This window comes from Peromyscus californicus, unplaced genomic scaffold, assembly GCF_007827085.1.
Source record: "Peromyscus californicus insignis strain IS unplaced genomic scaffold, ASM782708v3 Scaffold_8__1_contigs__length_139910024, whole genome shotgun sequence".
NCBI classification, from domain to species: Eukaryota; Metazoa; Chordata; class Mammalia; order Rodentia; family Cricetidae; genus Peromyscus; species Peromyscus californicus.
In genome coordinates, this window is record NW_026294606.1 from 125324578 (window position 1) to 125350898 (window position 26321).

The 26321-nt window shown below is 42.9% G+C and overlaps 1 protein-coding gene and 1 long non-coding RNA gene across 2 annotated transcripts in view; one reads left to right on the plus strand and one right to left on the minus strand.

Moving 5' to 3' along the window:
- Positions 1-26321, plus strand: part of LOC128104038 (uncharacterized) — a 64831-nt gene that overhangs the window by 2243 nt on the left and 36267 nt on the right. The window lies entirely within an intron of this gene.
- On the minus strand, positions 18697-22659 carry LOC128104037 (pterin-4-alpha-carbinolamine dehydratase 2). The gene has a single exon (XM_052728783.1). The coding sequence runs from the start codon at positions 22539-22541 to the stop codon at positions 22239-22241; it is 303 nt and encodes a 100-aa protein (XP_052584743.1). The 5' UTR covers positions 22542-22659; the 3' UTR covers positions 18697-22238.

Genomic DNA, 26321 nt, shown 5'->3' on the forward strand with positions numbered 1-26321 from the left:
GAGAATAGCACTAACGAGTTAGGTGACTGGTGAGGGTTCACTCTCTGTTTCCAAGATGGTATCTTTCTGTGTGTGCTCTTCAAAGGGGATAGAAGCCGTGCCCTCACACAGCAGAAGGGACGAAGGTCGGGCAGCTTTCCATTCATGAGGATGGCGCCCTCCCAGCCTGATTAGCTCCCAAAGGCCCATCTCTTAATGCCAGCACCTGGAATTTTAGAGGGAATGTGTGAGCTGTAGCAGGCACAAGGCCACCCGGAGGTCCAGGGCTCTTCCCTGTGATTTAGTTGTGAGTGTTGAGTGACTGGGAACCAGGATCTGCTCACCTGTAGCTGCACGGCCCTGGGTGAGTAAGAGACTAGCTGCTTTGCATGGGTTGTAACTCCTTCCGAGTCTGCATCTGTCAGGGCTCCCACTGCATGCCGCAGGAATCACCTTTGGCCTCTACACAAATGGAGGTGTCTGAGCAAGGTGGAAGAGCAGGGAGCCGTCCTGGCCCTCCTGTGTGCCACTGTCACCTCTGCCATTGCCACAATGAATGACTGCCCACCTTTTGCACCTTTGCCTGAAGTACTTTGTCAGCGTTCAAAGGATGGATGCCCACCCTCTACATGACCTCAGCTTCCACCTTGCAAAAAACAACCAAGAGAAAAGCAGACGTCTGAGCTTTCCTGGTTTGTCTGTATCCTTCGTCTTTTCTGGTATTGTCTTTTGAATACGCCAGAGGCGGCATCTCATAGAGGATGCTGCATGAGCACCCGCCAGCAACCTGCCATCTCCAAGCTAGGTGTCTTCTGTGAAGTGGGGCTGGTTCTGCCAACCCCGCAGGGTGGCTGTGAGGAGTGGGTGAGGGATGGTGGGAGGGGTCCTGGAGAGCAGAGCACAGTGTTCTGTGATTGACAGAGAGCAGGCTGCCCATCCTTTCCTCCTGGCTCACTATCCCTTCCCACAAACTCTGGCTTTGGTTTGTTTATTCAGTTGGTTTTACCTGCTTTGTGCCCCGAGGGTCTGGCTTCAGGTAGCAGGGTTTCATCCCTAGTGAGTATCCTGTCAGGCCAGTGTTTGCTCTCATCCTGGCCTCTGTTTTGCAGCTGATCCGAGAGCTGGAATAGATAGATGTGGGGCCAACCCTCTGTAGGGCAGCCTTTCTACAGCACTCAGTAAGAACCAAAGAAACTTTCCCTTCTATGGAGGGCCCTTCCTTCTTGTCCTTCCCCTTCTTGCCCCTTCCCCCTCCCCCTCTCCCTTTCCTTCTCATCCCTCTCCTTCCTCTTCCCATCCCTCTCCTTTTCCACCATTCTCCCCTGCAGTGTGGACCATTACTGTCCAACAGGTTAGGGATGATGCTAGATGCTGTCAGCATCTCTGCTCTCTGGTTTCAGAGTCTGTCTGTGACACACCTCCCCACACTGTGGTCCTCCAAAAAGATGTCACTCAGCTATAGCTGCAGTAACAAGATTCTAGATGAAGAAATATCACATCAAAACAATACTCCCAAGTTCCCTTGAAGAGAAAACCCAGCCCCAAAGCACTACAGATTAAGGGAGAATTCAAAATATGAGCAGGCAGAGCAGTTGTGAGGAAGGCTAAGTTATGTGCTCTCTTAGACTCACTCAGATAAAAACAAGGACTAGGCAGGTGTGGTGGCACACCTGGAGCTTGGTAGGCAAAGGCTGGTGGATCTCTGTGAGTTCAAGGCCAGGCTCATTTACATAGTGACTTCTAGACTAGTCAGTGCTACATAGTGAGACTCTGTCTCCAAAACAAAGCAAAAAACAAAACAAAACAAAACAAAAAAAACCAAGACTAAATAAATTGAAAATTATATTACAGAATAGACTGCAAATGTCATAAAACTTGAAATTTTAAAAAGAACTAACAAAAATAAGGAGAGATGTAGAGCCAATTTCCTTAAAGTCCTTAGGGTAAAGTATATAAGTATTATGTAAAATTGTTATAGAGGGCTGAATGGAACTTCAGAATTTTTTTTAAATGTATTTATTTTACATCCCAGCTGCAGTTTCCCCTCCCTCCTCTCTTCCCAGTCTCCCCCACTGCCTCTGTACCCCCCCCCACCCCGTTTCCAACCCACTACTGTTTCTGCTTAAGAAAGGGCAGGTCTCCCATGAGTATCAAAACATGGCATATCAAGTTGCAGTAAGACTAAGCACCTCCCCATGTATTGAGTAAAGCTGGGCACGGTGACCCAGTGTGAGGAGTAGGGTTGCAAAAGCCATCAGAAGAGTTGGAAACAGCCCCTGTTCCAGCTGTTAGGAGTCCCACAAGAGGACCAAACTACACAACTGTAACATATATGCAGAGTGCCTAGGCCAGTCCCACGCAGGCTTCCTAATTGTCGATTCAGTCTCTGTGAGCCCCTATGAGCACAGGTTAGTTGATTGTGTGAGCCTTCCTGTGGTGTCCTTGACCCCTCTGGCTCCTACAATCCTTTCTCCTCCTCTTGCTATTCCCCAAACTCTGCCTAATGTTTGGCTGTGGGTCTACATCTATTTCCATCAGTTAATTGCTGGATGAAGCCTCTCTGATGACAATTGGGTTAGGCACCAATCTGGTCACAGGAGATGGTAAGTTCAGGCTACGTATCCGCTCTTGCTAGGAATCTTAGCTAGGGTCTTCCTTGTAGATTCCTGGGAGATTCCCTTGCACCAGGTTTTTGCCTGACTCCGAAATGCTTCCCCTTTCCAGTAGTCTCTTTTAGTACTCTCCTCCTCCATTTCTGTTCGCTCATGTTCTCATCCCCACCCACCCCCAGTCCACTCACAAACTCTCTTCTATTCCCCCTTCCCAGGGTGTACTCCTGTGAACCCTCCTTATTACCTAGTCTCTCTGTGTCTGTGGATTGTAGCATAGTTATCCTTTATTTTACAAATAATATCCACTTATGAATGAGTACATACCGTATTTGTCTTTCTGGATCTGGGTTACTTCACTCAGGATGATTTTTTTTTCTAGTTTTAGCCATTTGCCTTCAAATTTTCCGGGGTCCTTGTTTTTAACAGCTAAATAATACTCCACTGTGTAAATGTACCACATTTTCTTTATCCATTCCTCAGTTGAGGGACATCTAGGTTGTTTCCAGATTCTGGCCAATATAAATAAAGCTTCTTTGAACATAGTTGAGCAAGTATCCTTGTGGTATGATTGAACATTTTTTGGGTATATGCCCAATAGCCATATAGCTGGGTCTTGGAGTAGGTTGACTTCTAGTTTTCTGAGAAACAGCCATGTTAATTTCCAAAGTGGCTGTACAAGTTTGCACTCCCACTAGCAATGGAGGAGTGTTCCTCTTGTTCCACATCCTCTCCAGCATGAGGTGTCACTGGTGTTTTTGATCTTAGCCATTCTGACAGGTGTAAGATGGAATCTCAAAGTTATTTTGATTTGCATTTCCCTGATGGCTAAGGATGTTGAACATTTCCTTAAGTGTTACTAGGCCATTTGACATTCTTCTGTTGAGAATCCTCTATTTAGATCTGTACCCCATTTTTTATTTGGGTTATTTGGTTTGTTGATATCTAGTTTCTTGAGTTCTTTATATGTTTTGGAAATCAACCCTATGTTGGATGTGGGTTGGTGAAGATCTTTTCCTATTCTGTAGGCTGCCATTTTGTCCTACTGATGGTATCCTTTGCCCTACAGAAACTTTTCAATTTCATGAGGCCCCATTTATTAATTGTTGATCTTAGTGCCTGTGTTATTGGTGTTCTGTTCAGGAAGTTGTCTCCTGTGCCAATGCATTCGAGATTATTTTCCACTTTTTCTTCTATCTGGTTCAGTGTGTCTGAATTTATATTGAGGTCTTTGATCCACTTGGACTTGAGTTTTGTGCAGGATGATAGATATGAATTGATTTGCATTCTTCTACATGCTGACATTCAGTTAGATCAGCACCATTTGTGCAAGATGCTTTCTATTTTCCATTGTATGATTTTAGCTTCTTTGTCGAAAGTCAGGTGTCCATAAGTATGTAGATTTACATCTGGGTCTTCAATTCAAATCCATGGATCCACCTGTCAGTTTTTATGCCAATGTCATATGGTTTTTTATTACTATAGCTCTGTAGTATAGCTTGAAATCAGGGATAATGATACCTTTTATTATACAGAACTGTTTTAGCTATCCTGGATTTTTTGTTTTTCCATATAAAATTGAGCATTCTTTCAAGGTCTGGAAAGAATTGTGTTGGAATTTTGATGGGGATTGCATTGAATCTATAGATTGCTTTTGGTAAGATGGCCATTTTCACTATGTTGATCCTACTGATCCATGAGCATGGGAGATCTTTCAATCTTCTGATGTCTTCTTCAATTTCTTTCTTCAAAGACTTAGAGTTCTTGTCATGCAGGTCTTTCACTTGCTTGGTTAGAATTACACCGAGATATATCATATTATTTGAGGTTATTGTAAAGGATGTTGATTACCTGATTTCTTTTTCAGCCTGTTGGTCATTTGTATGCAGGAGGGCTACTGATTTTTTTTTGAGTTAATTTTGTATCCAGCCACTTGACTAAAGGTGTTTATCAGCTGTGGGAGGTCCCTGGTAGAGTTTTTGGGTCGCTTATGTGTACTATCATATCATCTGCAAATAGTGGTACTTTGACTTTTTCCTTTCCAATTTGTATCCCCTTGATTTTCTTTAATTGTCTTATTGTTCTATCTAGAATTTCAAGTACTATGTTGAATAGATATGGAGAGAGTGGACAGCCTTGTCTTGTTCCTGATTTTAGTGGAATTGTTTTGAGTTTCTCTCCATTTAATTTGATGTTGGCAATCAGTTTGTTGTATATTGCCTTTATTGTGCTTAGGTTTGTTCCTTGTATCCCTGATCTCTCCAAGGCCTTTATCATGAAGGGATGATGGATTTTGTCAAAGCCTTTTCAGCATCTAATGAAATGATCATGTGGCTTTTTTTCTTTCAGTTTGTTTATATGGCATATTACATTGACAGATTTTCATATGTTGAACCATCCTGCATCTCTGAGATGAAGCTTACTTGGTCATGGTGGATGATCTTTTTGATGTATTCTTGGATTTAATTTGGCAGTATTTTATCGAGTATTTTTGCATCAATGTTCATGAGTTAAACTTGTCTGTAATTCTCTTTCTTTGTTGCATCTTTGTGTGGTTTGGGTATCAGGGTGACTGTGGCCTCATACAAAAAATTTGGCAATGTTCCTTCTGTTTCTATGTTGTGGAATAATTTGAGGAGTATTGGTATTAGCTCTTCTTTGAAAGTCTGATAGAATCCTGTGTTGTTTTGTTTTGTTTTTGTTTGTTTGTTTGTTTTTGGTCTTGGTTTTTTTTTGGTTGGGAGACTTAATGTCTACTTCTATTTCCTTAGGGGTTATAGGTCTATTTAAATTGTTTATCTGGTCTTCATTTAACTTAGGTAAGTGGTATCTATCAAGAATTGTGTCCGTTTCTTTTAGATTTTCCAATTTTGTAGAGTACAGGTTTTTGAAGTATGACCCAGTGATTCTCCGTATTTTGTTGGAGTCTGGTATTATGCCCCCTTTTCATTTCTGATTTTGTTTATTTGGACATTCTCTCTTTGCCTTTTACTTAGTTTGGATAAGAGTTTATCTATTTTGTTGATTTTCTCGAAGAACCAAACAGAGAAATAACAGAACTAATAGATGTTATGACTCAAATGGACCTAGCAGATATCTACAGAACATTTTAGCCAACACCAAAGTCCTCTTCTGAAGTTGTAGACCAGGATATGGAGCTCAGGGGAGGGGTGCAGACTGGGGTCCCTAGATCTAGTCTGGCCTCTGGGGTCCCTAGGACCAGCCTGGCCTCCAGTACAGCTGATGGTGCTGTAGTCCCTAGGTCCAGCCTGTGCTACAGTCAAGCTGAAGTCTTCTTCTGAAGTTGTAGACTTGGGGTCCCTAGATCTGGCCTGGCCTCTGGTAAAGTGGAAGTCTTCTTCCAAAGTTGTAGACCAGAATATTGAGCCCAGGTAGGGAGCTGGGAGTATGGAGGTGTATACAGTCTGGGGTTGTTGGGAAAGCTTTAAAGGAGTTTTGTGGGTGGTGCGCAGTGTCTTACCTGGAGTTCCTAGATCCTGCCTGGCTCCTGATAAAGCTGAAGATGTCTTCCAAAGTAGCAGGCTGGGGTATGGGCCCCAGGGGTTGTTGGACAGCCTTAAAAGGGTTTAGTGGGTGATAGGAGATATTTTCCCTGGTGTCCCTAGCACCACTCTGGTACAGCTGCCAGGACTGTGGGCACTAGTATGGAGCCCAGGGGAGGTGGTATAGTCAGAATTTTTTTGTTGAAAAAATGTTTCAGACAATATATTTTGATCATGTTTCCCCCTAATTCTCCCAGATCTTCCCTACCTCCATACCTACACTACATCATATTTCTCTCTCTTTCAAACAAAAAAAAAACCCAAAAGCTCATGCCAAAAAACCCATCAAACAAGAAACATACACACACACACACACACACACACACACACACACACACACACACACACACACACACGCAAATTGGAATCCTAATTAGTCTTATTAAATAAAAACCCAGAGTCAGATATTAAGGTGAAAGCTGAAAGATCAGAGAAGCAGAGCAGTCATCAGTGACTTCTTACCTCTCCAGATTCTCAGACCCCATCTGGCTTGAACCTCTGCAGGCCTTGTGTATGCTGCTGGGGTCTCTGTGAGTTCATGTGTGCATCAATCCTGATGCGTCTGGAAGACACTGTTTCTTTGGAGTTATCCACCATGTCTGGCCCCAGCAATCTTTCTGTCTCCTCTTCCACATAACTCCCTGAGCCCTGAGGGGGAGGGCTTGGATGAAGATATATGTTGTGGAATATTGTTTTAAGGTGTGTTACTTTTGTTTATGTTGCATTTGTTTAAGTCTGTGAAGCTGTTACTGTGCCTGTCTAAAACACCTGATATAATAATAATATAACGACCAATAGCAAGGCATGAGAAAGGACAGGCAGGGCTGACAGGCAGAGAGAATATATAGAAGGACAAGTCTGGGAGGAAGGAAGAAGAAGAGCCAGAGAAGGAGGAAGACTTCAGGGGCCAGTCACCCAGCTACACAGCAAGCCACGGAGTAAGAGTAAGATTTACATAAGTAAGAGAATGGGAAAAGCCCAGAGGTAAAATTAGACAGGATAATTTAAAGTTAAGGAAAGCTGGCAAGAAACAAGCCAAGCTAAGCCTGGGAATTCATAATCAAGAATAAGCCTCTGTGTGTGATTTATTTGGGAGCTGGGTGGTGGGCCTCCCAAAAGAGCACAAAACAACAACAGACATCCTATTTAGAAGTGAGTGCCCCCAGTCTCTCACTCTCTGCATATTTTCCATTTGTGGATATCTGTGTTAGTTCCTTTCTACTACAAGAAGAAGCTTCTCTGATGAGGGCTGAGTGAGACACTCACCTATATGTATAGCAGTATGTCATTAAGAGTCATCTTATTGCTATGTTCTTTCAGCAGAAAAATAGTAGTAGGTTTTCCCCTAGGTCCATGAGATAGCTAGTCTTAAGTTCTATGACACTTTAGCGATGTCAGGTATGAAGTGGGCTTTAAATCCGATCAGAAAATGGTGGATTAATCCTATAACATTTTTGTTGCTATTCCACCAGTATATCTTGCAGGTGGGTCACTATTGTAGGTCTCAGGGTTTGTAGCTGAGAGATGTTAGTGATTGCCTTTCTCCCCCAGTAGTATGCAGAGTAACTTCCAGTACCACGAATGCCAATCAATGGGGTGCTTTTAGTTAGGCACCAACTCAATTTCTCAGTGTTAGATAATATATGTAAGTGTTGTCTTCAGCAATAGGACCTTACAATTGTGTTGTGGAGAGTAATCAATAGCCTTGGTAATAGCCTATGGTATTTGGGGATTTCCATGGGGTCTCTTTGGCCAACAATTCAATGAGACATAACTTATTTCTGGAACTGGTAGTTTTAGTTGGTGGCATAAGATATCTAGTTGGCTTTATCTCCCCTATTATTGGATGACTCCATTTAGATTCCTTTTATATATATATATATATATATATATATATATATATATATATATATATATATATATATATATATATAAAGGTTTTAGGAAGCTTATTCAGTAGCAGGTTTCCATATGGGCTCTCAAGTGGCCTTTAGTTAGCTATCCCTCCCCATATTCCATCCTTTACCGGTCTCTGCCATCCCCCTTCACATTTAATTCTCCTACTCCAGTCTCCCCTCTGCCTCTCCAAAACAATATATTTTATTTCTCTTTCCTTGGAAGATCCTCTCCTCCCTTCTAGTCCCGTACTAGGTACCTAACCTCTGTGATTAAACAAATTGTAGCATGCATAATGAAGGCTTAAAAGCCAACAACCACATATAAGAGAAAACATACAATATTTACCTTTTTGGGTCTGAGTTATCTCACTCAGGGTGTTTTTTTTTCCCTAGCTCTATCCATTTATCTGCAAATTTTATAATTTCATTTTTTAATAGCTGAATACTATTCTATTATGTAAATTACAACATTTCCGTTATCTGTTCATCATTTGGGGGTATCTAGAATGTTTCCAATTTCTGGCTACTATGAATAGAGCAGCAATGAACATGTTTGAGCAAGTGTCTCTGTGTGAGGATATAGATAGAGTCCTTTGGGTATATGTCCCAGAGTGCCATAGCTGGATCTTGAGGTAGGTCTATTCCCAGCTTCCTAAGGAGCTGCCACACTGATTTCCATAGTAAAAAAGTTTGGGTGTAAAAGTTTGCACTCCCACCAGCAATGGATGAGTGTTTCCCTTTACCCATATCTTTGTCAGCAGGTGCTGTTACGTGTTTTATTGATGTTGACCATTTTGACTGGGGTAAGATGAAATTTCAAAACAGTTTTATTTGTATTTCTCTGGTGGCCAAGGATGTTGAACATTTCTTTCAGTATTTTTTAGCTATTTGTGCTTCATCTTTTGAGAACTCTCTGCTTAGTTCTGTATCCCCATTTTAAACTGGGTTATTTGTTTTCTTGATGTTCAGTTTTTTTAGTTCTTTATATATTTTAGATACTAACCCTCTACCAAATGTGTAGTTGCTAAACCCTTTTTCCTATTCTGTAGCCTGCCATTTTGCCTGAATGATGGTGTCCTTTGCTGTATAGAAGCTTTTCATGAGATCTCATTTATTAGCTGTTGGTCTTAGTGCCTTGCACTATTCATTTCCTGTTCAGAAAGTCCTTTCCTATGCCGATGAGCTCAAGCCTATTCCTTGTTTTCTCTTCTGTCAGATCCAGGGTACCTGCTGTATGTTGAGGCCCTTGATGCATTTGGAGCTGAGTTTTGTGCAGGGTGAAAAGTGTGGATCTGTTTGCATTCTTCTACATGCAACATCCAGTTTGATCATCACCATTTGTTGAAGATGCTGTCTTTTCTCCAATGTGTATTTCTGACTTCTTTGTCAAAAATCAGTTGTCTATAGGTGTATGGACTTATGTCTGGCTCTTCAATTCAATTCCCTTGATCAACATGTCTGTTTTTGTGCCAGTACCATGCTGTTTTTATTACTGTAGCTCTGTAATGCAACTTGAAATTGGGGATGGTGATGTTGCCAGTAGTTCTTTTATTATTCACACACACACACACACACACACACACACACACACACACACACACTCACACACACACATATCCTGGATTTTTTGTGTTTCTATATGAGGTTGAGAATTATTTTTTCAATTTCTGTGAAGAATTGTGCTGGAATCTGATGGGAGTTGCATTGAATCTGCAGACTGCTTTTGGTAAAATGATCATTTTCACAGTATTAATCCTACTGATCTATGGCCATGGAAGATTGTTCAATCTTCTGATATCTTCAGTTTCTTTCTTCAATGTCTTAAGGTTTTTATTAGACAAGTCTTTCATTTGCTTGGTTAGGGTTACCCTCAAGATATTTTTTTACGCTATTGTGAAAGGTACTGTTTCTCTGATTCCTTTCTCAGTCTGTCATTTGGATATAGGAAGGCTATTGATTTGTGTATTAATTTTGTATTATATCCTGCTACTTTACTGAAAGTGTTTATCAGCTATAGAAATTTCTTGGCAGAGTTCTTAAGGTTTTTTTTTTTGTATAAAATCATATCTGTAAATGAAGACACTTTGACTTCCTCCTTTCTATTTGTACCCTTTGATTTCCTTCAGTTGTCTTATTGTTCTAGCTAAGCTTGAAGTACTATATCAAACAGGTATGGAAAGAGTGGACAACTTTGTCTTATTCCTGATTTTAGTGGAAATGCTTTGAGTTTCTGTTTAGGCTGATGTTGGCTGCGGGTTTGCTATAAATTGCCTTTATTATGTTGCAGTATGTCCCTTGTATCTCCAGTCTCTCCAGTGCTGTGGGATGTTCTGGATGCTGGGAATGTGTGTTGCTCTGATTGGTTGATAAATAAAATGCTGATTGGCCAGTAGCCAGGCAGAAAGTACAGATAAGGAGAATTCTGGGAAGAGGAAGGCTGAGTGAGGAGACGCAAGCCTGCCATCCAGGAAGCAGCATGTAATGGCACACAGATAAAGCCATGGAAAATGTGGCGACATATAGATTGACAGAAATGGGCTGAGTTGAAGTATAAGAGCTAGTCATCAGTAAGCCTGAGCTAATGGCTGAGCAGTTTTAATTAATATAAGCCTCTGTGTGTTTATTTGGGTCTGAGTGGCTGTGGGACCAGTGGGTGAGAGAGATTTGTCCTGACTGTGGGCCAGGCGGGACACAAGAAAACATTCAGCTACACTCTGGGACTTTTATCATGAAGAGATGTTAAATCTTGTCAAAGGTCTTTTCAGTATCTAATGCAATAGCTATGTGGTTTTTGTCTTTCAGTTCGTTTATATGGTGGATTATGTTTATTGTTTTACATATATTGAACCATCCCTACATCTCTAGGATGAAGCCTGATTGATCATGGTAGATAAAATCTTTTTGATGTATTTTTGCATTTGATGCACAAATCCTAAATGGTCTTATAATAAAAACCCAGAGCCAGATATCAGAGTGAAAGCTCAACAATCAGAGAAGCAGAGCAAGCCACAGCCACCACCTCTTATCTCACCAACTCCTCAGCCTGAAAGAGAGAATTCCTATCTCCTCCTGCCTTATCTCTGCCCAGCAATATCACTTCCTGTCTCAACCTTCTTAGTGCTGGTATTAAAGGTGTGTGCTACCATTGCCTGGCTCAGTTTCTCTTTTAGACTGGATTAATCTCATGTAGCCCAGTGTGGCCTTGAACTCACAGAAACCCAGATGAATCTCTGCTTCCTGAGTGCTAGGATTAAAGGTTTGTACCACCACTGCCTGGCCTCTATGTTTTATCAAGCAGATTGTTCTGTCCTCTGATCTTCAGACAACCTGTATTTCATAAATTACAAATAATATATTACCACATGCATTCAGTTTTCAAGAACTTCATTGAGAATTTTTTGCATCTATGTACATAGGTCATAGTGGTGTTTTTGGTTGGGTTTTTGTGTGGTTTGGATATCAGGGTACTTGTAGCCTCATAAAGAATTGGAAATTTTTCTTTCAGTTTATATTATTCAGAGTAATTTGAAGAGTATTGGCATTAAAATTTACTTGAATATCTGGTAGAATTCTGTGCTGAATCCATCTGGCTTTGGACTTTTTTTGTTGAGAGAGTTTTAATTACTAATTCTATTTTACTAGGGGTTATGGGTCTGTTTAAATTGTTTGATTTTGATTTAACTTTGGTGAGTCATATATGTCAAGAAATAAATCCATTTCTTTTACCTTTTATAGTTTGGCAGAGTACTGATTTTTAAATTATGTCCTTATGATTTTCTGGATTTCCTCAGTATCTGTTGTGATGTCTCTCTTTTCATCTCTAATTCTATTAATTTGGATCTTCTCTCTCCATCTTTTAGTTAATTTGGCTAAAGGTTTGCCAATCTTGTTGAATATCTTAAAGAACCAACTCTTCATCTCATTGATTCTTCACATCTTTTTTGTGTTTCTATTTAATTGATTTGAGCCCCATATTTGATTATTTCTTTCCATTTACCCAGTTTGAGTGTTATTTCTTCTTGTTGTTCTAGAGCTTTCAGGAATGCTGCTATGTTACTAAGGTGAGAGCTCTCCCATTTTTTGGTGTGGACATTTAGTGACATGAACTTGTCTCCTACCTTCATTTTGTCCCAAAGGTTTGGATATGTTGTGTTTTCATTTTTATTCAACTCTAAAAATTTTTAAATTTCCTTATTGATGTCTGCTTGACCCATTTATTCATTCAGTGGTGAGCTGTTCAGTTTTCCTGAGTTTGTACACTTTCTGTTATTATTGATATCCAGCTTTAATGCATGGTGATCAGATTGGATACAGGATATTATTACAATTCTCTTCTAACTGTTGAGACTTGCTTTATATCCAAATATGTGGTCAATTTTAGAGCATTTCCTTATTTTTGCCTGAATGGCCTGTCTGGGTATGAGAGTTGGGTACAGAAGTCACTGTTTTATTGGAGTGTATTTTAGTGAGTTCATCTGTCCTCCTGTTTGTATGTGTAAAAAAGAGAAAGATATATTTAGAATGATATTCTTCAAGCTTCTAAAATAGTTCTACTACTTTAATGATGAGCATTAGGAATTAGATCTTTTTTTCTGTCTTTCTTTCATCTTTATAGATTTGGTACCATTTAATAATAGTAAACTCAGACTCTGGAAAAAAAAAACACAACCATAGCCAGGTGTGCTGACACATACCCATATGCTGGTACTCAGGAGGCTGAGGTGGTAGGAGTTTGAGTTCAAGACCAGCCTGGGCTATGATGAGGCACTATCTTCAGAAATAAAAAAAAAAAAAATTATACTGATCCCCTCCTTAAAAGAGCCTAAAAAATAGAATTTTGAATCGTTTAGAAAATCTGCCCTGGAAATGAATTATTTAACAAGGATTCTTAGGATAACATACATAATAATCATTTGTGTTTATAGACCTGTCTGTTAAGTCCTGCTGACTTAAGGCAGATACTGTATTAGTTACTTCTCTATTGTTATGACTAAAACACTGTGATTAAGAAAACTTTCAGAAGTGTTTGTATCAGCTGACAGTTCAGGAGGGTTGGCGGCCATGGTGGTGGAGCAAAGACAGCAGGTACAGCCGCAGGAAACTGGGGGCTCACATTTTGAACTGCAAGCATGGGGTAAAAATACTGAACTAGACAGAGTCCTTTAACTCTTAAGGCTGGCTTCCAGTGATATACATCCTCCTCCAAGGCCACACCTATTAAACCTTCCCAAACAGCTCTACCACCTTGGGTCAAGCATCTAATTGCTCAAGGCTCTGGGCGACATTCCTCATTCAAACCAATGGAGACACATACTTTCTTCCAGTTTAAAATCTTCCAGTTTGGGAATTCCTCCATGTTATTGAAAAGCCACATCATCACTGAGATATATCCATGCCATTGATCCATGCCATAGGGCAGATCTGCTGACAAGGCTGGACAGAGAATGAGGAATGGACGCTGTGCCACAGGCAAATGCATTTATTATGAACAGTACTTGCAGTGCAAAACAAAAAGAGAATTCCCAGAAAATGAATGATGTGAATGAAGAGCCAAAGGGAAGGCTCTGACCCCTGCTGTAGCATTAGCAAGCTTAACATTGTGACTTAAGAGCCAGTTTAATGCGTCCACCACTGCCAGTTTGGGCCTGATATAGGGACAGTCCTATACTTTAAGATGCTCTCTTGTTCAGTTATTTTTCCCTGGGTGGCAATTTTTCTGCTCTAAATTCAGGGACAGTGAACTAAGAGTGCATGTGTGTTTGAGAATGGCTAGGCTGTAGAAATCTTCACTCTCAACTAAGTAAAAAGCACTGGTGAAATGGATAATGAAGAACCTCTGCAAAGCAGGCAGTTTAAATTTTAATTGATCTAGCAAATTACAGTTCCCCACATTCATACAGAATTCATGCAACCCAAGCCCGTTCTGCCTGACACCAAAGGACTGATGTTAACCAAAGGACCTTGATGCCAGAAAGCAAGGAGCACACAACCTGCCAACTGAAATCTTTGAGAGTTTGCCATAAAAATCAGGGAATTTGTACATATGTACGCCCATAGAGAAACACACAATTTTAAACTTTATTTTAATGTAAATTATAGCATATTGTATATGTACATATAAATACATTTGAAAAATCTCCCTTTGTGACAATGGTGGCTTTGAGAAGAAGGGGTGGGGGACCAAGGTTAGGAATGGAGAACAAAGAGACCCTAGCAAAGGGACAGTAATGTTCTTCTTCTTTCTTTCAGTTGGCTCTTCTTTTATTTTGTTTTTGTTTTTCAAGACAGGTTTTCTCTGTGTAGCCCTGCCTGTCCCGGAACTTGCTCTGTGGACCAGGCTGGCCTCAAACTCCCAGAGATCTGCCTGCCTCGCCTTCTGAGTACTGGGATTAAAGGTGTGCATCACCACTGCCCAGCGTCAGTTTGTTCTTATTTAAAGAAACAGAGACATACTTTACCTTCACAACTAGAAATTACTTCTAACTGTTGAGAAATAATACTCTCTAAAAGAACTAAGACAAGTAATATACATAACAATTTGCTTTTTTGAAACTTTTAAAAACTGATTTTTTGCCTAGCCTGTTTAAGCCTATTTATGATGATGCAGCTGATTCCATGTGGTCACTGGGATGAGTGAAAATTTTAAATAAAAATTTTTCTTGCTCTGAATGTTTTTATCTGAATAAATACTACTTATAGCTAAGAAGATATTCATGAATGGCTCACAGTAGTCACTTAATAAACGCTGAATGAATGAAATGGATGGATGGATGGATGGATGGATGGATGGATGGATGGATATTTGGATTGGAAGATGGATGTATGAATGGATAGATGGATAGATAGATAGATAGATAGATAGATAGATAGATAGATAGATGGATGGATGGATGTTTGGATTGGAGGATGGATAGATGGATGTGGGTACAGATGGATGTACAGATGTTTGGACTGGAGGATAGATTGATGGATAGATAGATGTATGTATGTATGTTTGGATTGGAGGATGTATGGATGTATAGATGGATATTTGATTGGAGGATGGATGAGTGGGTGAATGGATGGATGGACATTTGGATTGAAGGATGTGTTGATGGATAGATTAGATGGATGGATGTTTGTATTGGAGGATGGATGGATGGATGGATGGAGGGAGGGAGGGAGGGAGGGAGGGAGGGAGGGAAGGATGGATGGATACTTTATTGGGTGATTAAATGGGTGGGATGGATGAATGCATATATATACATATAAGTAAGTAAATGATGGGTTGATGTATAGATGGATTAATCTAATGTGAGAGGTCATTGTTAATTTAAAGATGACTCTGAGTACGTGTTATATAAAATTTGGAAAAAAAATCAAGGAAAATTAAAGCACATTCTCACTCACTGTCAACTGATTTGATAAAAATAGTATTTTGTTCCTTAAAAAATAATCAAAATGGGAGCTGGAGAGATAAGTCTGTGGTCAAAACATTGGCTGCTCTTCCAGAGGACCTAGGTTCAATTCCCAGCACCCCCATGACAGCTTACAACTGTCTGTAATGCCAGTTCCAGGGGATCTGACACCCTCTTTGTCCTCTGTGGGCACCAGGCACACAGAAACACATGCAGACAAAATATATACAATTAAGACAATAAAAATGAAGGGCCTCATAAGATAGTCTTAGTTATATAACAAGTTGAAAATGAGATTTGGTGGGAACTGGGGGACAATGAGAAGTTTCTTCTTTCAAAGAAATGAGGGAACAACATACAAAAACCAGTGAAATCGTTTGGGAGTGCAGTGGGGCTTAAGTAATTACCCAAGGTACAGGGAGGACCATGGTGTCCAGAGGGGAGCAAGCTGACGGGAAACCAACTCGGCATAAATATGGCTATCACTTCAACAGGGACAGAAGAAGACAGACCACTGCCAGCCATGTCTGCTGCCACCCAGAACACAGTCCCAGAATGACAGCGGAGCCTCTAACTGTGTGAAGGGAAACGGGAGACCCATGCTCTCATGGGTGGGAAAGGCCAGAGTGATTTTTCCTGGGTCATCACCCTCTTCCTGTCCACCCCCCCCACCCCATCTCCACTCCCAAGCTCAGAGCCATTGTCCTTCCCTTTCTCCCTGGCTCTTCGTATTTCTGCACCTTCCGTAAAGGAAAATAATGGCTGAATGCGATGCATGATGCATTCATCTGATCTTTGCAACAGCAGCCCACCCTTCTGTAGACCTTGAACCAGGATCGGGGGAAAACACCCTCTATTTCCCCTGAATTCTAGAAGGTTTTCAGCAGGCATCTTGCTAGAAAACACTTCTTGGTTTATGCCACAGAGTTTTAGAGCCTCTGCCTTGAGCAACGCCCTGGGGTTCCTGGCTTTCCAGAGCTGCCAGGCATCATTAAATTAGTGGACTGCAAAAGCAGCGGGTTTGCCTACTTCCTACAGACACCAGACAGAGCAGGGCTCTGGGTGGAAAGAAGAGAGAATGAAGTTGTCCCCACTTCCTGCTCCTACCCCCCACGAAAGCTGCCAGTGATTGACTTTGGAAGTGCCACATTCCCATCTCTGCTAGGAACACACGCTGTCAAACCTGTTTTTCTGTGCCTTGAACAATTCTGTCAAATGCCATAAGTCATGCTGTCAAGAGAACTCTGTTTTTAACAGAAGCACCCGCCTGAGTCTTGGTTCCTCCAACACACTAACCTTGGCTGTTGGCCACATGCGACGGGGACCCGATGCTCCACCCCCCTTCCCAATGGATGACCTGATGGATGAACGTGGTAGCTGGTGACAAGCTGAAAAAAAGCTGGGACTTGTGTCTGCAGGGGCCAGGCACACAGGCAAAGTGGTCAGCACTTGTTCCGCCTGCAGGGACCAAGTCCTCAGTTTGATGTTGCCAGACACGTGGCTCTGTCCTTCTGCTACCAGAACAACAAGAAACCATCCAGAAGGAGTGGAGACAAAAGGAGAGCAGAGTGCTGAGGACAGTTTAGTTCCAAGAGCAGCTCCCTCCCAGGGGTAGCAAAGAAACTCCGTGCTGTCTAGCTCTTTGAGGGAAGCCTTCATGACGTCAGAATCCCTGCCAGGTATCTGGACTGTGACTTCCACTTACCCTGACCTACCAATTGTTAACTGTGGCATCTGGAGGACAGCTACAAACCCTTGCCTTATTGGTACAATGGGAACAGCAACAGCACCCACTCATGGGGATATTGCAAAGATTAAGAGTCCGTGTATGTAAAGTACTTAGAACTTGAGTGTTGTCTGAGTGAGAAGAAAACAGAGGAAATAGTAAAAAATGATTAAACATCCCAGAGAGAGAACCAATCCACTGTGACCAAAGAGCTACTCCTGTCTAAAGACACTCTGAAATCTAAAAGGCATTTCTTTTTCTCTCCATGCAAAGAAGGTTAACTGTAAGAAAGATGTTTCTTCTTTTCTTCCCCAGAGAGAAAGGGAACTTTTATGCAATCAAATTCATGTTACATCAAGAAATTAGAAGACAAGCTAGGCAAGAATTCTAGAGCAAGGTGGAATTCATTAATATTCTGAGAGAGATGGAAAGTTGAAGAGATAGTAGAGTCATTATGAGACATTTAAACACCCACCACAGAGAGAAACTCCTAATGGGTGAGTGTAGGTATAATTTAATGCTTGCATTTATGAGAAAAGCCAGGAAATGACAGGTCTGTAATTTTGACTTCACGAAGGGGAGGTAATGGAAGAGCTGTTCAGACTCCCAGCAGTGGAGTGCTGTGAAAGTTATTATTTAATTAGGGGCTGTAAGCACAGATTCAAATGAGGGAAGAGTTCTCGTTTTGCAGACAGAAGGTCCATTGTCATCCCAGGAAATGAAGAGGCAGCAGACAGTGACTGGTCAGCTGCTGTATGAGATCCTACCTGGAACCCATCTCTGAGGACCTAAGTCCAGAAAACCTCATGCTGCCTCCTGCCTTTGTCGCTGAGAACTCTTGGGGTCAGCCTCAACAGAACAGAATCACAGGACCAGTAATGCCTTTTGGAATAAATAGGGCAGCAGAAAAAGAAAGCTGGCCAGTTTCAGTGATTGAACTGGGAGAGAAAAAGATTAAATGAATGCCAAAGGGGTTGAGTTAGGACAGGACAGCCAGAACCTAGTGATAAAACAGCCAGACGCTTTGAAGTCAGGGCCCAACATTTTCCATCACATCTATAAGGGGATGTGATACCACCTAGGAGACAACGACAGAGGTATACAGTGATGTGAGCCAACGAGGCCCAGCTTTACAGTGATTTTGTACACTCCCACAGCCCCGCTGCCTCTGCAGGATCACTGTGAATTACAGTGATGTTGACAGACATGTATGAAGGGCTTCAGCACCAAATCCCCTTAAAGAGAAATGAGGTGCTGGCAAGATGGCGCAGTGGGTAAGGGCAATTGTCACCAAACTGATGATCTCAGGAACCCACATGGTGGAAGGAGAGAACCAACTCCAGCAAGTTGTCCTCTGGCCTCTACACATGCACGCACACACACACACATGCACGCACACACACACACATGCATGCACACACACACACACACACACACACACACACAGAGAGAGAGAGAGAGAGAGAGAGAGAGAGAGAGAGAGAGAGAGAGAGAGAGAGAGAGAGAGAGAGATGCTAAAAATTAAAATGAATTAATTAATGAAAAAGAAAACAACAGAGGAATTCATGTTGCTTGAGGAACTGTCTCCTTTACTGTGGTGGGAAAGGTAGGGAAGCTTAGGGTTATGCCTAGCATCAGTATTTTTCCAAAAATGGACTTTGAAAGCAAGCCAGACTCTGACTTGGAGAGTACTAGAACTCTATGGGTTAGTCACACGGTCCTCAGCAATTTAGCTGCAAACTCTGGGGCCTCATGCCCAAAGAATTATTACATTTTCCTTGAGACCGTCAGTCTTCCACTATAAGCAGCTCAGATCTGGGCGCCCTACCTGGTCAGAGCTGTCTGTTAGTCTGGAGGTTATAACCATGGGAGTTTCCCGGTGTGGAAGAGCAGAGTTATTTGAACATGCGTTCTTGTCCTGACTACAACTCTAATTCTGGTGACCTTGGGAAATGTGCTTCCTCCCTATACCAGTCTCTATGCTGTACACCAGGGTTATAAGCTGGAGTGTGAGGCATTTGGAAGTGTGCTTTGGGGAAGGCAAATTTAATAATGAATACAGTGTGCACTGAGAAGGCTGGGTGTTGAGACCAGGCCCAGGTTATGGGAGACTAGGGAGCTCGAATGCAGGCGAAGCATGTGAGGAACACTAAAGAGCCTGTGACCAGAGAAGTTGTGCAAATGGGGTAGAGTCAGCAGAGATGGTATGTGGGTTCTAAACAGGCCTTGTCTGGAACCTGCTCTCTGAAGGAAGTTTGGGGTTTGCTTCTGAAGCTGCATCAGCCCAGGTCCATCTACAGCATCCTGCAGAGGCCAAGCTTCCCTCAGGAACCATCTGGGGCTCCTCCATTTATTCTGGAGAATAAATTATAGAATTCCCATTTTATTTCCAAAGTTTGTATTTAGACTTCTCTCTGGCAAAGTCTGAACATCCTTTCTGGACTGTTCCTGAACCTTCTTCCACTGTCTGTTCCATCTGGAAAGTTCTTGGCCCCTTCTGCTTCTACTGGGGTGGATGAAATATCTTCATTTATCAAGGTCTATGGCATCATTTCTGACTCCAAATTTATTGTGTCCACTTGGTCCTGCAGGACTTTCAGGAGCCTGTGACAATGCTGGAGATTGGTGGTAAGGAGGTAGAAAGGGTCAGCTACAAAATGTGAAAACTATAAAATCAAAATAATATCTATTTTTAAAAGGCATTGTGTTAATTACTTTTTCCTGACTGTGACAATATTCCCGATAGAAAAAATTTTGGGGCGTGTTTTAGCTCACGGTTTCACAGAGTTCTGTGAAAACATCAAGGGGTTGAACCAGTTACTAAACCAGAGTCCCAGGGATTTAACTCTGGAAATGCCCTCCCAGACTCCTGAGAGGTGTGCTCTACTACTCTCCTAGGGTCTTCTGTTCAACCCAACCAAGTCAACAGCTGAAATTAGCCATCACAGTCATCAAAATAATTCTGACAGACATATTTTCCATTTAATGTGGAAACTAGCTGTATTCCCACATGGTTACTGTATCCAGGAGGGGGTCTCCAGAAGAAGATGTCGAGGGTTGCCAGGCAAATGTTGAAGCCAAGGCTCAGCACACTGTGCGTACTGCTCTTCCTGTAGCTGCAGGGCAGGCTCCTAGCCTACGACCCCAGGTTTCTCTCTTCTGCACAGCTCCTCCCTTCCTTCCTCTCCCCCAACCCCAACTGCCTTGAGAAGTAAGGATTTGACACGTGTCTGCTGAAGAAATACATAACTGCAGGGTTTGGAACTGGTTGTCCTTACAATTCATTGTCATAACCAGACCTTGAGCTGTGTAAAGGGAACTTTAGCCCTTACTAATGACACTATTTTCCATTTATCAGCAGCCGAGGGAATAATGCATTCTGTGGAGTGTAATTAGATCATTTTACTGAAAATGATCAGAGCAGCAGCAAATTGTGTCTGTATGATGGATCTTCAGCATCACCAAAAATTTTTTTGTCAAATTTACAGGCAGATTATTGTCTTAATTCCAAAATGATGTATCCAAAGATTTGTTAATGTGTCAGATGCAATGGAAAGTTGTAACGAAATAGAAACTGAAAGCAGGATAAATGTGTAGCATCTACTGCTTCCATTTTTTTTAATCAAATAAAATTAGTCTTCACTCATGAGTTGGAGAAAGGATATCCTTTATGAAGAAAAAAAAAAAGAAAACCCAGCTGAAACGGATGTCACAGAGAGCCAAAAATTGTTGAGGCAAAATTCAAAATCCACCATTGCACAAGCTGACATTTCAAGTTTGCCTCTGAGAGCCAAGCTCCAAAGGTCAGGTCTGAGACACATGTTCAAAAACATGCTTTCCCACAGCCTCAGGTGTGAGATGTAAAGTGATATTTTCAGCAGCATTACTAGTCTATGTCAACATGAGCACCCCAGCTGTCTATCAGACTGAAAGTAATTGGAGGGCAGAGGCTGCCTCTCCCTCCTGGGTCTGTCTTCACTTCTTGTCACAGTGTCCCATGCTTAACTGGTATCTAAATGTGTGAATATTTCACACATAAATGTGCTTGTTTGGACTTAAATGCATGTAACTTATTCTCATTAGATTCAAGACCACCCTGTGAGAATAAGTGATGTTGCTTTCTCATGACACATATAACCTGAGCGTTTTCAGAGCATGGGTGACTGGGACTCTAACAAGAACCCCAGGACCCCATGATCTGCTGGATCAGCCAAGCAGGAAGGTGTTGCATGCCCCACCTTGACAGAAAGTCCCAGTAGGAGCTCCCTGGTCATTTGCATCTATGTGAGCGAGCACACATCTGGGGTATTTTGTAATGGATCTACAGATGCTCTACCTGTGCGGAGTCCAACAGCCAAAAGGTGGAGTGTGCAAACACTAATCGCTACATTGTATATGACGCTAAAATTAATTTAAAATAAAATGGGGCAGTAGCATGCTGTGTCAGGTTGACCAGGAGACACACCTCTGGGTATGTCTGTGGGGGCTAACTGAGAAGAGGGGGCCCACCTAAGCACCATCCCATAGGTTCCTGACTACAGATGCAATGTGACCAGTTCACATACCTGCGGCCACCTTTTCGCGCCTTGATGGACTGTAGCTGCTAATGGAGAACCTCAGAGGATAAACCCTCCTCCTCCTTTAAGCCCCTTTCTTTAGGACATTTGTTCGCAGTGAGAAAGGAACTAAGGCACGGCTAACTGAACCGGCCAGGAATTGGTTTGGGGGAGCTTGGACCTTATCACGTGACCACACAGGTTCCTCATGTTGTAACAGCAGTGGCATGGTGGGGCAGTAAGAGTTTTTGCTCCGAATAGGATTGCTCTTCAGGCCTGTGGAGTGAGGTCCTTACAGAGATGATCTTCAGTAGAGACTAAGTCAGACACTCAGTTCACCGGTGACAACACACACTGTGAAAACGTATGGCTCTTAGTTCTTTCTCAATTCATTAAAGCCCAATAATGGAGAGAGGGCCATCGCAATGACAGGAAGTCCTTGAATTGCCACATCTTACTGGAGCCATGGACAAGACACTTGTTCTCTCCTTCAACCCATTTTGAAAGAGATCACAGAGAAGCAGCAGCGTTTTCAATGAACTGGGCCAGCTTCACATCCCATTTGGTCAAGCCTCCACAGTCATGTGAAGTGAGAGTTATCTGGACCTTGTTGTACACATTGAACCATTCTGGGTGATGATTCATCTTCTCTGCTTGTAGGGCAACCCTGGACATAAAGCCAAAGGCCTGATTAAAATTTTTTAAGATGAACTCTTTGTAGATGGCATCTCTCTCACTTAATCCTGCTGCTTTCAAGCCAGGAATAAGTTGGTTCCTCTCCTCTGCTGTCAGCCACTGTGCACCTGAAGACATGGCCGCCCGGCTCGCACCAAGAGAGCTTGGGGGAGCGGGAGATGCCAGCTGGATCAACAACAGAGAGGGAGAACAAGGAATAGGAGACCATGGTAAATGAAGACCACATGAGAATAGGAAGAAGCAAAGTTCTAGAGAGGCCCACAGAAATCCACAAAGATACCCCCACAACAGACTGCTGGCAATGGTCGAGAGACAGCCCGAACTGACCTACTCTGGTGATGGGATGGCCAAACACCCTAATTGTCGTGCTAGAAACCTCATCCAACTACTGAGGGATCTGGATGCAGAGATCCATGACTAGGCCCTGGGTGGATCTCTGGGAGTCCAGTTAGCAAGAATGAGGAGGGTTTATATGAGCGAGAATTGTTGAGACCAAGGCTGGATAAAGCACAGGGACAAATAGCCAAACGAACGGAAACACATGAACTATGAACCAATGACTGAGGGGTCACCAACTGGATCAGGCCCTCTGAGTGGGTGAGACAGTTGATTGGCTTGATCTGTTTGGGAGGCATCCAGGCAGTGGGACCGGGTCCTGTGCTCATTGCATGAGTTGGCTGTTTGAAACCTGGGGCCTATGCAGGATCGCTTGGCTCGGCCTGGGAGGAGGGGACTGGACCTACCTGGACTGAGTCTACCAGGTTGATCTCAGTCTACGGGGAAGGTTTTGCCCTGGAGGAGATGGGAATGGGGGGTGGGCTGGGGGGAAGGTGAGGGGGGCGGGAGGGGGGAGAACAAGGGAATCTGTGGCTGATATGTAGAACTGAATTGTATTGTAAAAAAAAAAAAGGTGGAGTGTGGTGGTTTGAATGAAAATGACCCCCATAGACTCATAAGGAGTGCCCTTATTCGAGGTGTGGCCTTGTTGGAGTAGGTGTGGCCTTGTTGGAGGAAGTGTGTCACAGGGGGTGGGCTTTGAGGTTTCAGAAGCTCAAGCCAGGCCCAGTGTCATTCTCTCTTCCTGCTGCCTTTGCATACGGATGTAGAGCTCTCAGCTACCTCTCCAGCACCATGTCTGCCCTCATGCTGCCATGCTTTCTGCCATGACATTAGTGGACTAAACCTCTGAACTGTAAGCCAGCCCCAATTAAATGCTTTCCTTTATAAGAGTTGCTATGGTCATGGTGTCTCTTCACAGCAATAAAACCCTAAGACATGTTCTAGTGTGTATACCAGGGAACTAGGAGATTCACAGGATCTCTGCTGTCACCCTACAGGGTTAGAGGTGAAATGGAAAAGGGAAATGTGTTCCTTGGGGACAAAGAAGGGAAATCTTAATAACCAACTAGATTGGATTAAGAGACACCTGGAGCATTAGTGAAGTGAACTTCTGGGTGTCTCTGCCATGGCAGTTCCAGGGATGATCATGAGGGCTCTGCCTAGTGAATGGATTAATCCCTTGATAGATTCATAGGATGGCATTAGTAGGAGAAGGTGAAAAGTAGTAGTTGGGGCTCTGTTGGAGGAAGTTCGTCACTACGGGTATGTCATTGTGGGCTACATCTTGTCCCACCCCTTCATGTACCCCATTTCTTCTGTCTTCTAGACATAGTGATGTGAACCAAACTGTCTGCCGAGACTTCCTGCACTTCCGGAACTGTGAGCCCCAATAATGTCCCCTGTAACTTGTTTGCTCCAAACATTTTGTTGCAATAATAGAAAAGCAACAAACAGAGTCACACGGAAAGCCAGCGGTTGGGCAGGCAGGCAGGTGTGGGTGCTGATGCTAGGACTCCTGTCACATAGATGCAAACCTGAACATGTGTTTCTGTGTGCCTCTGCCTCCCCTTTTCCCCCTCCTCCTCCTCCTGCCCTCCTTATTCTCCACCTCCACCCCCCTCCCCTGTTCCCTTCACCAGCATCCTGATATCCTCCCCTTAGCGTCCTGTGTCCTGGTGTACATTATTCTCATCAGTAGGTAGCACCACTTGTTCCTTTGCATTTCCTTCCTGCTTCCCACAAGAGCCACCAAGTGTGCTTTCAGAGCCTCAGTTGGGGGTTAACTTCCCAGGTCAGCAGACACCCTGCCTGGTGCTCTTGTCTTCCACACTTGGTCTGTAGGATGGACAAATGACTCTTTGTCCCTTGTCCTTGGAAAGCGCTGGTTCTTGCCGGGAGAAGAGTCAAGAGTTAGGACAACACTCACAGGTCCCCTTCTCAATGTTCCTTTACTGCAGGAATTTGTTGACCACCTAGTGTGTGCCAGCTCTGACTAGAGAGAGGTCCTGGAGAGTCTTCTGCAGAACAGTACACGGGGAAGAACAGGAAGAGAGACACATACATAATTGGGAGTTTGATAAGCAAAACACTGCAATGTTAATTTTAGTATCTTTTATTTAATGTAACTCATCCAAAATGTTGCAGTTTCAGAAAATAGTCCATTTGTTACCTTCTTTTTTTTTTTTTTCCAGACTAATCCTTTAAACTCTGATCTGTCCTTTGTACCCACAGTACATCCATTCAGATTGTCCACATTTCAGGTGCTTAGCCAATGGGGCCAGTGGCTACTGCACTGGACACGGTACAGGTCCTGAGAAACAAGAGACAGGGGCATATGCCTATGAGGAGGACATAAGGTTGAAGCCTGCCCGAGGCTGCCCAGGGAGGTGGCAGGAGAGGCCGGGTGACTGGTCGTCAGGGCTAGAGTGTGTAGAGCTGTCATGGATACAAGCAGAAGAAATATTCCTGTGGGGATTGAATCCAGAGTGGCCCATTGATGGGAACTATGAACAGAGAAGTGCCAGAGGAAGGAGCTGGGACAGCACATTGGAGAAACCATGGCACTTTCCAGGAGAGCAGCACATTGGAGAAACCATGGCACTTTCCAGGAGAGCAGCACATTGGAGAAACCATGGCACTTTCCAGGAGAACGGCACATAGTTTGGCCTCTAAATACTGACTTAGTTTTTATTGATACACAGTATTTATTGAACACCTACTATGTGTCAAAGACTGACTATTGGTGATTTAATGGTGAATAAGATGGTCCAGGTCCCTTCACCAGGGAAATCACATTGTACTTAGGAAGGGAGGCAATAAAGAAATGCATTGAAACAAGACCATTGCAGATGGTAAAGGCATGTGGGGAAGGTGGGTGAAGTACCAGAGGGCTAGGTGGCATAGTTGTACGGTGACCTAGGCACCATCAATTTGCACCTCCATCCACTTGTCTTTCTCCTGCAGCTGATGTTACTCACCGATGCAGGGTTGGAGTTTTGTGCTGTAGTTATGAAGGGTGTTAGGCTATGTAATGGGTTCCTGTTTAAAGGAGAGGAAGAAAAAAAGGAAGAAGAGAAGGAGGTTAGAAAGTGCACAGCCTATGTTGAAAATACATGTAACAACATGAAATTTGCATGTAACCACACTAAATGACTGGGCAATTTTAACAGCATTGTTCACACATAACAGGGTGTTCTGTAAAAAACTCAGCCTTCCCACACAGGCTGCCCTTGCTACAGACACCAAGTCAAGTATCTTCAAAGGGTCTGCTCTCCAAACAAACCTTGCAACACAGAGGCAGCAGCTTCCACTTACCTGTCCATGTCACCCACTGTCTTTGTCCCCAGTGAGCTACAGCAACTCAGCTTTGGCCTGTGTGGTCTCAGTGGTTCCACAGGTAAGGAGGAAGAAGGGGTTGTGGGATGTCTAAGGCCCCTTGGGTCTGAGATACCTCACTCCAAGTGCAGATTTGCTGGATACTGTACCCCAAGGCACCGAGGCCACATGGAGTCAGCCAGAAAGCATCTCTACTTCCTGCATTGTAGGCTCATCCTGGTG

Bases quoted from the DNA above. Each gene is read 5' to 3' on its own strand.
- LOC128104037 (XM_052728783.1), bottom strand. From the start codon at position 22,541: ATGTCTTCAGGTGCACAGTGGCTGACAGCAGAGGAGAGGAACCAACTT.